The sequence below is a fragment of the Erpetoichthys calabaricus genome, chromosome 5, assembly GCF_900747795.2.
Source record: "Erpetoichthys calabaricus chromosome 5, fErpCal1.3, whole genome shotgun sequence".
NCBI classification, from domain to species: domain Eukaryota; kingdom Metazoa; phylum Chordata; class Cladistia; order Polypteriformes; family Polypteridae; genus Erpetoichthys; species Erpetoichthys calabaricus.
Window position 1 is genome coordinate 186,820,651 of NC_041398.2, and position 16,003 is coordinate 186,836,653.

Genomic DNA, 16,003 nt, shown 5'->3' on the forward strand with positions numbered 1-16,003 from the left:
CCAGGTAAAGCTTATACTTGGCCACCAAGTCAGGTCGAAGTGATCACTCGAGTAAAGGCAGCTTCACAAAAAAACTGATCCTTAACAAACTGTTATTAGTATATTTTCCCTCAATTTAAAAACGTTTTATTTTCTTCTTAATAAAAATTTAAAAGCGGTACTTCGCCGGTGTGAAGCGCGTGGATTTGACCGACTGACACATACAGACATATTCATGAGTGCAGGTACTTCGGAAAGAAAGCACCGTGTAAACCTAAAGTTTAAATTAACTTCATAGACCTACAAAAGGTTGCCATTTATTTGAGGCAAGATTGCTTTTCTTCTGTACAACTATACGTTGCATTCTCAAGAGTGTGCTTGCACGGCTTCAGATATATATATATACATATATATATATATATATATATATAATATATGTATGTATGTCTATATATAAATATGTAAGCTTATAAGTACTGCCTTACTTCTCTTTAAGAAAGGAAGATGTAATGATACTTGATTTAAACGATTCCATGTCTTCCTGGGTTTGCGTAGCTTATTGTCTAAAAAGGAGAAACCCTCATTTATAAAACTTTGCTGCAGATGACTTAGCTTATTGTCAATATCTTTACACGTTTTTTTAAGACTTATTGACTGAAACGGGCTTTCACGAAAAAAGTTAGGGCTTTGCTACAGGATACACCCTCCACAAGTTAAGCAAGTAAAAATAAAATATATATTTCTGTTTTATTTAGACCTTTTAAGTTCGTATGCATAGCCCCATTTGGCTGTTTAATTTTTTTTTTTCTTTCTTCAGTAATATTTAATCTCCTTAAAGAAAAAGAACATATCCATTTTACTTTGTTTGTATCTCTGTAGTAATATTTTAGTGTAAAAGAATAACCAGTATTTAAACCTTTTATGTTACTTTATACATTTATTTTACACAATGTTGAAAAATTAATAAGAAAGCTACATATTTTGGCAGCTGCTGCTTTCATTTTCAATGAAATGAAAAAAGCTCTCCAAGAGAAAACGTCAATGAAGAAGAAACAGTTTGCACTATCTAAAAATCAGAAACCCTCATTTATAAAAGTTTGCTAAAGATGACTTAACTGAAAATAAATGAATAGTTCCTATGTGTATAATACATATTTATCTATTTTACTTATGCCTTTATTCCACCAACTTACAACATCTGAGGTACAATTTGTTACATTACTTTTGTTTTTTGCAGCACAGGCAGGTGAAGTGACTTCCTCAGGGTCACACAGTGGTGTCAGTACCACGATTTGAACTGACAAGCTCCGGGTTTGCTGAAATATTACTGAAGAAAGAAAAAAAAACGAAAACGGGCAAATGGGGCTATGCATACAAATGTCCATCTGTCCATTATCCAACCTGCTATATCCTAAATACAGGAGCCACTAAGTAGATATGTATATATACAGTATATATATATATATATATATATATATATATATATATATATATAATATATATATATACAGTTTATATATATATATATATATATATATATATATGTGAATGTATATATGTATGTCTATATATATATATATATATATATATATATGTAGATATGTAAATTTGTATATGTATATATATGTTTAGGTGGATGTGTATATGTGTATATACGTATGTATATGTAGATATGTGTATATGTAGATATGTATATATATATGTATATGTATATATATGTTTATGTGTGTGTGTGTTGTGTATATTATATATATAAAAGACAGCAACACTCATAACAATGACAACACAATTACATTGACAATCATGTTTACGTTATTTTTAAAATGTTTCCTTTTTTTTTTTCATAACCTCTTTAACACACTACTTCTCCGCTGCGAAGCGCGGGTATTTTGCTATTTATCTATATATATAAAGGAGAGTTGGGATCCGAGAGACTGTGTTTGTGTGTTTGTGGAGGGATGGAGAGTTAAGGCGGGTGTTGGAGTCACGTGATCATCTCCCCTCCCATTCACCTCATTTCATTCACTTCATTTCGCTCCGAGCTGAGCTCCGCAGCTGGCACGGTCTTGCTGTTCTTGATTTGCTTTTCACATGGCCAAGTATACGTTGCATGCTCAAGAGTAAGCTCAGCGCACAACTTGGTCATATTACAACCGGAGCGGCGAACTGACAACATGGTATACAAAGAGATCCTTAACAAATAATTATTGGTATAATTTCCCTCAGTTTATTACTTTAAATTTTAAAGCAGTACTTCGCCTCTGCGAAGCGCCGGGTATTTTGCTATATATATATATATATATATATATATATATATATATAATATATATATTATATATATATATATATATATATATGTGAATGTATGTATGTATATATGTATGTCTATATTTATATATATATATATGTAGTTATGTAAATTTGTATATGTATATATATATATATATATATATATGTATATGTGGATGTGTGTATGTATATATATGTATATGTAGATATGTATATATATGTATATATGTTTATGTATATATATGGTTACATAACCTCTTTAACACACTACTTCTCCGCTGCAAAGCGTGGGTATTTTGCTATATGTATATATATATATATATGTGTCTGTATGTGTATATATATATATTTATATATATATATATATGTGTGTATGTATGTATGTGTGTATATGTATGTGTATATATATGTTTATATATGTATATATATGTGGATGTCTATATGTATATATATATATGTATATATGTAGATATGTGTATATGTAGATATGTATATAAGTATATATGTTTATGTATATATATATGTTTACATAACCTCTTTAACACACTACTTCTCCGCTGCGAAGCGCGGGTATTTTGCTAGTATATATATATATATGTAGATATGTGTGTGTGTATATATATATATATATATATATATATATATATATATATATATTTATGTAGATATATATATATATATATATATATATGTAGATATGTGTGTATATATATATATATATATATATATATATATATAATATATATATATATATATATATATATCAAAATACCCGCGCTTCGCAGCGGCGAAGTACTGCTTTAAAATTTTTATTAAGAAGAAAAGTAAATCTTTTTAAACCAAGGGAAAATATATCAATAATTATTTGTTAGGGATCTCTTTGTATAGCACGTTGTCAGTTCGCCCCTCTGCTTGTAATATGACCAAGCTGTGTGGTAGCTTACTGTTGAGCATGCAACGTACAGTTGGCCATGTGAAAAGCAGTCCTGCCTCAAATCAATGCCAACCTTTTGTAGGGTCTGTCCCTGAGACTTATTAATTGTCATTGTGAAGCAGAGCCTTAGTGGAAATTATAGGCGTTTGAATTGAAATGGGAGATCAGAGGGTATAACGGGGATGCAAGGAATAAAAACTCTCCCCTGAGCCACCGGCAGTAAAAATAGTTGCCTCAATGAGGTTGTTTTGCAGACACGTGACCTGAAGTCTCGTGCCGTCACAAAGTTTCAGTGGCTGTAAGCAAATCCACAATCGGCTTCATATTCTGTTCGTACCTTATCAATTGTGTTATTTGTTTTTTGAACAGGTTTGATTCATCGAAGTGATCACTCCTGCTGCGTTCAGTCACTTCACGTGATCCGCTCTCTTGTGTGATGTTGCGGGTTTATTTAATGACCCGGCAGTTAAACGTTTCTCGCTACAGCAATTTTAACTCTGTTACGAAGTGATCCAAACTGTCGTTTATACCTCATGTCTTCTCATTAAACTTGTATCTCGCGAATATGGCATTGCAAACGGCAGCGGGTCAGTTCACGTGCTTACGTGGGAGGCGTGATGACGCGATATATTTTGATATAAATCAAAATACCCGCACTTCGCAGCGGCGAAATACTGCTTTAAAAATTTTATTAAGAAGAAAAGTAAACCTTTTTAAACTGAGGAAAATGAACCGGTTGTAATATGACCAAGCTGTGTGCTGAGATTACTCTTGAGCATGAAATCTAACGTGGTTTGTGCCCTTCAGAATGAAAACAGTTTGCATTTACCTCTTTAATAAAAGGCGAGCTTTTAAGCCTGAGAAATCACCCTGTAAATGCACACGTTTAATTGCACGTGTTAATATGCATACTTACACAGTATTAAAAGACACTCAACAATTAACGTTTTTTACCTTTGTTCCCGCGTTTGATGAAAGGCGAGCTTTTAAGCCAGAGAAATCACCCCGTAAATGCACACGTTTAATTGCACATGTGTTAATATGTATGGTTACACAGTATTAAAAGACACTCAAAAATTAACGTCATTTACCTTCGTTCCCGCGTTTGACTCGTGCTGTAAATCTCTTCCTTGTTTTTAGTTCACGTGATTATGTAGGAGGCGTGATGACGCGATATGTGACTCCGCCTCCTCCATTAGAGTATATGGACAAAAAACAGGTTCCAGTTATGACCATTACGCGTAGGATTTTGAAATGAAACCTGCCTAATTTTTGTAAGTAAGCTGTAAGGAATGAGCCTGCAAATTTCAGCCTTCTACCTACACGGGAAGTTGGAGAATTAGTGATGAGTGAGTCAGTCAGTCAGTCAGTGAGTCAGTCAGTGAGGGCTTTGCCTTTTATTAGTATAGATGATATATATATAATATATAATATTAAACAAAGAACACAATCTTCACCCAACCTCTATAAGTCAACTGCAATGAGGCAGTTTTAAACTTCATACTCAATTCACTACTAGCAAACCTTTAGAACCACTTGTATGGCTAGGTGTTGGTCCTTCATTTGCTCCAGGACCACCAAACTAAAACTAACTGCCTCTAGTCGTTCCAAGTGTCCATGCATTCCAGTGTGTTTGGTTGCCCTTACAATAATGAGTCCCCTGAGAAGGTCCTATACAGCCATCATTAAAGAAGAAACACAATCTAAATCCAATCATGTACCATGATAGAGGTTCATGAATGGCCCATTCACAGTCAGTCCTTTAAAAAAGGCAACTGGGTCCTATTCCTCATTGCTTTCCATTTGCTAGGAGATATTGCCTGTTCCCACCATGTCTCTGGAGGATCACACCCAGCCTTACAAAAGGATCAACTACTCTTGATGACTGCTCAGCTACTTGTCTGTGAGAACTTTGCCGCAAGGCCACATCTATTTCTGCTGAATGATTACCTTATAGGCCACCATGCATATATACGAGGCCCTGTGCCCCTTACATATGTAGGGCCTCTCCTACAAAGTGGCTTTTTCTCTTATCTGGGCAATTCCTGTGAAATTTCCTCTCACCCCATGTCAACCTGTGGTGCCCTTACCCAGTCAACCTTTTTCCATTTGATTATCCATTCAAAATTTTAAGCATATGTGGGATTGGGCTTTCGTCAAGTCACTCCTTAGCCTTCACACCCTCATCTCTATCCAAAACATATTTGATTATATTGATTATATATTCTGAGTGGCAGCTATGCAGATAAATACAGTTATTTCAAATAAGAGTTCGTACACAGAGCATTGTGTGGGGAATAAAAGACTGCATATTCCTGCTATGTAGATTTAATTTATCATACACATTAGGCTAATGAAACATTTCTATTTAGCCAAAGTGTAAAACTGAGATACGTAAAGTTAAATTAAGATGTGTATTCACTTTGTTTTCTATACTGTTTAGCATATTAAAAAAACATCATTGTTGCCATTATGTTAAAAAACAGACATTATTAAGAAAAAATATCTGGAACTTGTTTTCCTAATTAAGACTACATATGGAAACAGGTTGTCTGTTAATATTGACATTATGTGCCATGATGTGAGCCAAACTCCTAAGTGTCAAATTATTGGGGTTTGTGGCCAAAACAGCAGGAGTAAATTTGACACCAGAGCCTGTAGCTTTGCAAGCTGTTATAGCACTAGCAATAATATTGCATATCTTTTTTTTTACCTTACCAGTTCTGAAGCCGTGCCATCATTGTTTTCTGTCATTTATGAAAAAAGACACATATTTTTAACAGGGAAAAACTGTCCAGGCATTGAATCAAAGTTAAAAGCTACCATCAGTTGTGAATAAGCACTTCCAGTTCAGTAGGAATAAAAACTCCACAGCTACAGATTTGTTGTGCTGTGCATTTGTTTCCTTGTAACAAAGAATTCATTATGAATAAAAAATAAAAATATGAAGTAAGTCAATGTTTCATCTCAGTATAAAAGGATGCATTTTGTAAGTCAGATACTATTTTTCCTTCCAGTGCAGAAGGCCATTAGAAATGCTGACTGCTACTGTCATGTTGACCTTACAGAGTTTTTCATTTCCCTCAAGGAATCAGGCTCAATGGGATTAACTCTTGGTGCCAGTCAAGGTGGACCTGTGGGAATTTATGTGTCTGTATATACACTGTACACAATGATAGCGAGTTTTGTTTGAAATTAAAAGTAAATGGAATGAGCTATATTGTTTTGAACTGAATTATTGTTTCTGTCAAAGGCATCTTTTAAATATAAACTGTTTTATTTACTAGGCACAACCACCTGCTTCCCCTAATAGTCAGGCCTATTTTAAAGTCACAACCATTCATTTCTTTTATCATCAGTTCAGATAAATCTGGATGGTTTTTGAATTGCCTGATCCATATATTTTTTCAGTTTGTGTCAGATGTATACAGAATCTAAAATGTAAAGATTTAAATCATTGAAATGATTTCCTAACCTGAAATACAGCTGGATGTAACATAACAGCAGTATCTTTAAAACTATCATATTTTGTTAATAAGCTAAGACAGCTTTGTAGACTCTGTTGTAGACACTGTTTGTGTGAATGCATATTTCAGTAGACTGGTGTTCCATTGCAAGACAAAGTGGTCATTGACCATTCGGCTAGGCTTTAGGGCTGGTTTGTACTTCACGCATAGAGCGTGCACGCACACGCATCATGGTTACCACGTGTTCCCAGCGTTCATTTGACGTGTCCTCTGAGCACATCCTCAGAAATTAACGTGACATGTGTGCAAGTCGCAGTCCTAGCCAAAAGGCAGTGGGGGCAGTCTGATCAAGTCTGAATGTAACGTCGGAGTCTGTTTACTATCAACATGTGACAGAAAGCCACTTTGTGGATCCTCCGGGATCGATGTACCTGCTTCGATGTTTGATGAATGGTTCAATGTGGTGAAGCAAAATGCCGACATACAAATACATTTGTGGTGCTTTTATATTCAAGTGTTGCATATTCCCCAATATAATGACACAATACATTTTAAAGGTCTCACTACCATGTTCTGTGTCGTTTTTTTTTTTTTTTGCACCTTCAACAACAGCATCAGAATGTATGGCAGCGTATTTGAGCCACCGAGAAAAAAATTAAGGACACAGTGAAAAGGTCTATTTTGTGATTAAAGTGGAAATTTTCAGCCTTAATCTTGAAATGTCCACTTTAACCTCGTAGTTTACTTTATCATTAAAGTAGACCATCATAAACATCATCTTAAAAACCGACGAGTTGTTAATTCCTACACGCTTCTTGGGCTTCCTCCTGATCTGACAGCAGCAGCAAGCAGCAATAGATCACCACACAGAGCACATTACATTTATGATATTCCAACTCTCTGCACATTTAGAATACTTAGGTTTATACTTGAAATCACTATCATGATGAACTGCATTAAAGTATGTACAGTATGTTACATTTTACAGATAAATAATAAATACCGTTAATAAATTACATATATGAGGCAGGCACAGTGGCAGAGTGTGTTAGCGCTGCTGTTCTTTGTAGGGAGTCACGTTGCTGGTGTTCCCAGCCTGGAGTTTGCATGTTTTCCTGGTGGGTTTCCATAGTGTGGTCCCGTTTCCTTCCAAAGAAATGAAAGTTTGGGGATTTGGTGACACTAAAATGTTGTTGCTAGTGTATGTTGATACCACCCCTTCGGACCTCAGTACCAGTACCAATAGGTTCCAAAGCAAAATTACAGATATTTTCAAAACCCTGTATTAATTCAGCCTTCCTGGTATACCTCGTAATTAGATATATTATACATTATTGGTCTCCAGGGGGAAATTGAAATTTTACAGAAGCTCCAAAAAATATAATAAAAACAAAACAACAACTCCCCCCCCCCCCGACCCCCAAAAAAATAGAACTTCTGGCTTAGATAAGAGGAAAACTGTAAAGAGAAAGAGAAAGGTGGCAGTAAAATGAGTTAGCCCTACTCAGATTGTAAATTTGCTCGACTCACTGGTCCGCTGTGAAGTTCCTATTGTGTTGATGCATGTAGTTTTGTTTTCCTGAAGTCTACAAACAGATGTTTTACACAACTGCAGTGGCGAGGGGGATCAGATGTTGATTGACAGGAAACTTGACGTTTATTTCCGGTACTGAAAATCCTGAAATACTGGTACCGCACCATTTTAAATTTAGTGTTTTTCTGTACTTTTCCAGTACTTGTATACCATATATCTGTGCAAAGTGATCAAGAAAGATTTTATTTTACACAAAAAAAGTTTCTTCTCTATGACATGACAGTCCTAGGTTTCTATGTCCAATGACAAAGAATTAGATCTCAATTTTAGGTATAGTAAAGGTCCAGGCAAAATGATACCCCAAAACAACAGTTCATCTAAGACAGGTTAACCACAATTATCACCAGAGAGTTTGTAGGATCAGCTTTCCTCTCATGATGGTGACTATTGTTTTACTTGTTTCTTATCTTTCGTGCATTTATTTCTTGTAGGAATGACTATTGCAATGCATTATTTGCTTGCTGTACAAGGTGTTGTATATGTAGCTAACAGTTAATCCAAATTGCTGCTTCAAAAACCATTATATAAACTATAAACGACAACCACATATTTCCTGTTCTTATGTCTTTACACTGTCTTCCATTTAATCTTAGGGCTGATTTCAAAAACCTTCCTTTTCCATGTAAAGCCTTAATCACCAAGTCAATGCTTACCAACTTGAACTTATCATTACATGTTAACCAGAGCATGCATTAGGAAGACAAGATTCCAACCTACTAAAGATTCCAAGGATTAACAAAATAATGAAGGGAGGTCAAGCTTTTAGTTACAGGAATCCAAAGCATGGAACCATCTCCCTGCTTATATGAGATGCCCCTTTGGTCTCAGCTTTTAAATCCAGGCTGAAGACTCACTGCTTTAGTGCAGCATACCCTGAAAAGAGACACTGATTCACTGGGCATACTACATCTCTGTTTGTTAGTCAATATAAGTAACACAGAAATTCCTGAACCATTAGTACCTTTGTGTTTCTGTCCATGGGAAGACATCCTGAGATACTGGAATAATTTTTCACACATCTTGAACAGTTTATTTTCTAACATGTAAGGCTTAAACTTCTATAACAGTTATTTAACTTCTAATTTAGCTTTACATTTTGGAGCTTTATAACTATACAAGAACATTTAGTTCTTCAACTTAGTAATATTTAGCAAATTATTTATGTGTCTAGTGATTATGATTTGGTGTTAGTCTTTAGTCTCCTTAGTTCTGACCTCTGCTTCATTACTTTTGATTTTTTTATTCTCATCTGCCAAATCTTACCTAATTAAAATACCTGCTGTTGATCCACAGATGTTGTGCTGCCTAACATCTTTAAAAAAATTAAGAAAACCAGTGATAAAGCCATCAGAAAAACTTATTGCAAAAAACACAGTGTGAGCTTACTACTGCTGCTCATGGTGGCCACTGCTGTATTGGGTCCAAAAAAACAATGATTGTTGGACATGAATTTTAAACGAGCAGGAAGCCAGCACTTCATCCCTACTTTCATTTTCAAAAACTAAATTTCCTTGTGAAGAACAGAAGCAGAGGTTATTTGAAATATCAAAAGCAGTTACAGGTGGTTTTAAAATATTAACAAAAACAATTTGTATTTCGGATGAACTGAAGCAGAGTTCAACTCTGTATTACTAATTGAAAATAGACATTTTAGTCTGTTGGTCAAATTTCAGGGTCTTTTTAGGCCAGGAAAAGACATGTCTAGAAGGTATTATTTGATTTTTGCAGATGAATATTTTTAAATGCTAAAGTAATACTTTATTATAGAATGTTTTTGTACACAAAAGTAAATCCACAAAAATTAGGTACAAATATTTACAAGTAGTGGCCGCGTTTTGCTGATAAGTAAAGTTCTTGTCCACTTCACCTTGTAGCGGGGCTACATAGTTAGTGTTGTCAAATGTTAGTACTGAGTGCGTCTTGTTTCCATTGTTCCGTTTACTGTCTGTATGTATCAGTAAATGCCGTCCCCGATGATGGAAGAAGACCACAGCCTCAAACCTGGAAAACACCTGTTCACAATTAATCAATTACAGCCGTCACAAGACTATTTAATACGGTGGCCCTGAAGGGCAAAACACAAACAAAAATAAAAACACCAACAAACATTCAGAAACTACAAATTTTTTTTAAAAAACACATACAAACAATTGAAAACACAAATTAAAATAATTGAAAATAGCAAATAAAAATTTGAAAACACAAATTAAAATAATTGAAATAGCAAATAAAAAATTGAAAACACAAATTAAAAAAAAGAGAAAACGCAAGTGAAAAAGTGAAAGTGCAAACAAAATATTGAACATGCAGTTAAAAATTGAAAACACAAACTAAAAGAAAGTCAAACGGAAATGACCTCGCAGAGGAGGGGCGGTGGGGTGTGTGAAATTGGCGGAAAAGCCAAGGAAGCGTTGGTAAAGATATTGCGTGATCCTGACGAAGTTTAGTGCAACCTGTAAATCTTATGTTACTGGTATAAACAGATTAAGGTTGATTAAAGTAACACTTTCTAATTTCAGAAGGTCTACGGCTAATCTTTCCTTTCACAGATATACATCGCGTTTGCGTTGTGCGGTAGAGTGTCTTGTGGGCTTGCGGCGTGATTTAAGAAAAAAAATCTGTACGTTCAAACGGATTTCGAAATTGGGAGCGCTAGTTGTAAGTATAGTAAATCTCCGTCTTTATTTAAATCGGCCAGTATATGTTACGATGAGAAGATGGATGCCTAGCATGATATTTAAATCTCATCCTGGCATTCTGTCACTTTTTAGTGCAGGTTGTTTTGTCCGTTTTGCGGGACAGCCCTGGAAAGAAAGCCGTCATTTTGCCCGGAGTGTGGCAGGTCCTTTGGAATGTCTATCTCACATAGAGGATGGCGAAACAACAGGTAAGGACGACATCTTTTCAAGTCATTCATTCATTTACGTCATAAAAATGTGTTTATATGCGCATATTGTTTGAAGTTTAATATTTCATATATATGTATATAACAGGAATTATCAATGGACCAAGTGAAAACCACCTTATAGAGGGATACTTCAACAAAGGTTACCCGTATGAGGATGATTTGGACTTTCTGAAAACACATCATGGAATAACCATGTGCCTCCGTACTTTAAAAAACCGTCTGAAGCATCTTCACTTATCAAAACGTAGTAATTACTCCTGCATGCATGTTTTGCGAGCTGCGATTCAGAGGGAGCTCAGAGGACCTGGTCGTTTATTTGGATACAGGACTATGTTTAATCTGTTAAAGCAAAAATATTTATTGCGTGTCAGAAGGCGGAGTGTAATGAAACTGATATCGGAGATGAATCCGGCTGGATCACTTTCCAGACAGAAGAAGAAGATTTTGCAGGAGGAGTTACATTCTTTAGGACCAAATTATGTTTGGCATGTCGATGGTTATGACAAATTGAAACCGTACGGCTTTGCAATAAGTGGATGTATGGATGGCTTTTCCAGGAAGATTTTGTGGTTAACTTGTGGGCCAACGAACAATAATCCTGCTGTCATCGCTTCTCTTTATGTAAAATGCGTATCTGACTTGGGTATTGTACCGATGCGTTTAAGAACGGATTGTGGCACAGAGAATGGTATAATGGCCGCTATGCAGTGTACTTTAAGAGCTCAACATACTGATATTTTTTCTGGTGCTAGAAGTCACAATTATGGAACATCTGTTACAAATCAGAGGATCGAATCCTGGTGGGCACATTTAGAAAACAAAGGTATTGTATAGATTAAACAATTTTAAAATATGGTTACATTTTTGCAATTCCTTATTAGAATTGTGATTTTTTTACATCTTTAATTACATTGTCACAGTGTGGTTAAACACGTCTGTTTCTTTCTCATCCCTTTTTATAAATTTCTTCAACATTCTTAAACCCACCTAATGCAATTGGGGTGGGGGTTGCAGTGCCTAATTTTCTGCAACTGTATACTTTTTTCAAGGAACTACACACAAAGTGAGAACATGCACACTGGTAGGAATCCAGCTGCTATTCAAACTTTGAATGCTGGAGTCAATGAGGGAATTGTGTCAACCCCTCCGCTGTCACATGCAACAAAATAATTAATCATATTTACATTCGGAACTTGTGTTCACTGCTGTCAAGACAGGCTACTGTCTGTATAAACCAGATTTCAAACTATTGTTTTGGAATAACAAAATTGACTAACGGGTTTAAAAGAGAAACTATATTCTAAAAGAGGAGAAAAATACTTATTTTGTTAGGTATACAGTTTAAGTCACAAAAATAAATTAATTCTCATTTCATATATTTGATTCTTTCCATTAATTTTACAGATCACAATTTTGGTTGGAGCTTTTAGAAGACCTTAAAGAATATGGCCATTTTAATGGTAGTCATGAGCATAAATGTTTGCTGCGCTTTGCATTTCTTGCTGTTCTTCAGAAAGATTTGAATGAGGCGAAGATGCTCTGGAACCAACACAGAATGAGACCTTCAAGAATGTCATCCTGTCCATCAGGAATTCCAAATGAGTTATTCAGTTTACCACACCGGTAATACAATGTTAGATGTAACAAGTGATAGCTATGTTAGTTTGTAATACAAGTACAGTATATATTGACTGTTTTATAATATCCTTAGCTAAACCAGCCGTTTAGCTGTAAACTTTTTTTTTTTTTTTTTGCTCTTAGGTTTCAAGCAAGTGATTGTGGATATGTACTGAACCGGAATTGTCTTCAGGATCTATCACCTTACTGTGAAGAAACTTCAATGTGTGGAGATCTGGCCATCCAGGAATACTTAACATTAATAAAACAGCAAAATAATCTTCAGACACCACATACATGGGAATCAGCCTTTGACGTATACTTGAAGCTGAAAGAGAGAGCTGATTTGTAAAGATAACTTTATTTATTTATTTTTTAAACCGTCAAGTATCGAATGGTTTGTATAGTACATTACTCTGGCTCAAACAAATGAAATGTAATGCAGTTTGATAAAAGAGGATTGTGAAGAACTAGGGTCATACAACAATCATGTAAACATTTTGTAAATAATTTAACAAATAATTTCTTACTGTAGTCTCCCAAAGTTACAGAATTATACATTACTTTCATCAATAAAGGATATCTCAATATTTTACATAAATCTTTTGACTTTAGAAGCATAACACATGCAGATTTTCTATAACGATGTCTAATGTCTGAAACATTGTTTTGTGATTTAAAGAACACAGAATGTGAAACTGTTGGCCTTGGTTAAACTGAGGTTAACTACATCCATAACTAATTCACTGCATCCCAAATACAGTATTTATCCCAAATATATAGGAACTTCATGTTTTTCAGAACTCTGAACATTTTAAAACTAACCAAAATCAATTAAAGCTTGTCAGCCTGTCTTTACATTTCACATATTGAAAGGACTGGATCATGAGTTGAGGGAGTTGTAGAAAATTAAGGCTGATATCGTACAAGGGCAGATACATGAAATGCTGTAACAGAGAAGGGGAGCTTATCGTGACAGGGATTCTATTTTTAATTCAGAGGTATAGTGAACAATCCTTGGCACTTGCTGTCTTGCCCTTTTTTTCTAGTTCTCTTAGACAGGATTGCTTGTTTCATCTCAGGTGGTTCTTTATTGCCTTTTTTGTGGGTGATTTCTCACCTCTAATTCTCTTTGGGCAAAAAGTATGTAGCATACATACCCACTCTGATGATGGAAGCTCCCAACTCTTTGTTAAAGCTTTTCAGGCTCTGTCTCTGACTGCACATTACAGTAGATTACTGTGAAATGTGTATATACTATAAGTGACTCAGGTTAATACTGGCCAAAACCTGGTGAATTTAAAATTCCAAAACTAACATAAAATCTAAAATTATCATAGGTTTTATGGATTGGCAGAGTTAAGATGTTGCCACAAGTGTTGGCTACTGGCAGTAGTGACCCATCATGGTGAAAGCAAATTGTTGGTCTTGGCTGCAGTCCTAATGGTGGTATAGCACGAAGGCCAGTTGCAAACATTAAAATGTCTTCTAATGAAGGATCACAAGTTGAAGTTTTATCAGAGGCTGTAGGGAGAAGAAAAAGTAAAGTACTTTATAGACATTGTTTTTGGGCCTCTGTGCCTTTTTAAATATACTTTAAAACATTTACAAAATAGAACTTTTCCCAAAATGTTTTAAATACTCCCTTATTTAGATAAAAGGCATCTCAACATTTACAAACCTGTTATGGCAACTGTGAGTATAATACACTAATATTTCATTCTTCTTTAAGCAGGAGAAACATATCTTTTACCACCTTCTGCAGATTTCTTGCTAAATATCAACACAGGCAAATGCACTGATAACATTGGTTAAAAATATTATTTTACTTTTCTAACCTTCAATATCCAAGAGGTAGTCTGCCCAATAGGCAGCAGTTCTTCCTTCCTCATGTCTCCAGCTGCTGCCTGCCTCACTGAAATTTATCTTAAAAATATCTTCAATGGCTTCTGCATTGATCTTGCTTTGAGAAAAGCACATGCAGTTTACAAATACCTCCTGGGTTCTGCTTCATTTTTTCAAGTAGATTGAGAAGTGGATAATCCATCTTTAAATCTGTGATGAAGCAAAAGGACAAAAAGGTCAGGACACAAATGGGCACTTTAAATAAATGTTTAAAAGACACAGCAAAAGGGACCAACTATTCTAAGTTGCACAAAATGTAGATTACCTTCCAATACATAGACTGTTTCTTGTAAAAAAGTACCATTCCAAGATAATCCTGAACAAGTTTCTCTCTTTCATCAACTATTCTTTACATGGTTAAAGCATCCTGCTATCAGAAGCATTGTACCATTTTCTTCTATAGTATTCTCTCAGGTATGTTTAGACTTGATGCCATTTTTATCTGGATTTAATATACAACAGGGTTATCAGATGTTCACAGACATGCACTTGCAATATTAAACACCATATTATAAAAACATATAACAAATGTAAGGAAACAGTATATTAAATGCTTTTTTAAAATAACTGAACCATACATTTTGGGGGGTGGGGGGGGTAACAAACTTCAGACTGTTCTCTACAAAAATGTAACCTGCCACTGTGATGCCATATTTAAAAAGGTACCTCTTTGCTGTATATAAAACACGGGAGTTACAGTAATTCCAGTCTAGTCAATGTCTGTGGATTTTGGTCGTTTTCATCAGTGCTGGGGGAAGGGGCATGTGGCACTTCACAATTCCTCTATACATGCAGGTATTGTTATTTGTTACCCCATAATAAACAAGGGTAGGTGTGTGCTCTCTATAACTGACCTGGTATCTAATTGCTTCCACCTTTCATTTTTGGAATTGGACAATGTGGGTTCACAGAATAAAATGACAGAAAAACACCATATTGAGGAAAAAAAACCAGACCTAGGTAAGAGATGAACATTCATAAGGTGGAGATCTTTTCAAACACCACAAAATATTTTAAATATTAGTCATACCTTTTGGAGCATCTTGTAAATATCAGGATCGGATATATCTTCAATTGATGGAGAAATCTCACCAGTTCCCACAATGTAATTCCACAAGGTTACGAGATAAAACTGTGGGCCAGGACCACCATGGATAAGCGATACAGCAATCATTCTTCCAATGGTAAAGTACTCATCATTGGCAAGGGCTTTAGAAAAAAGGAGCTGTAAATCAGTATGTTCTGCTAAAGGAATATACAAGTTACACACAGACATACAAAACAGTAAAGTAAACAAATGTCACTGATAT

General features: G+C 35.1%; 1 protein-coding gene across 1 annotated transcript; it reads right to left on the minus strand.

Annotated features, from left to right (window-relative positions):
* Nucleotides 1–12,532: 12,532 nt before the first annotated feature.
* LOC114652845 (G2/M phase-specific E3 ubiquitin-protein ligase-like) lies at nt 12,533–14,784 on the minus strand. Its single transcript, XM_028803152.2, has 2 exons — nt 14,627–14,784; nt 12,533–14,312 (listed from the first exon to the last, which is right to left on the minus strand). Exons 1-2 carry the CDS (start codon nt 14,766–14,768, stop codon nt 14,062–14,064), a joined length of 393 nt encoding a protein of 130 aa, XP_028658985.2. The 5' UTR covers nt 14,769–14,784; the 3' UTR covers nt 12,533–14,061.
* Between the last annotated feature and the right edge of the window lie 1,219 nt (nt 14,785–16,003).

Bases quoted from the DNA above. Each gene is read 5' to 3' on its own strand.
- LOC114652845 (XM_028803152.2), bottom strand. From the start codon at position 14,768: ATGTGCTTTTCTCAAAGCAAGATCAATGCAGAAGCCATTGAAGATATT. The intron at 14,313-14,626 runs GTTAGAAAAGTA...TTCTCCCTACAG, and splicing joins CTACCTCTTGGATATTGAAG to CCTCTGATAAAACTTCAACT.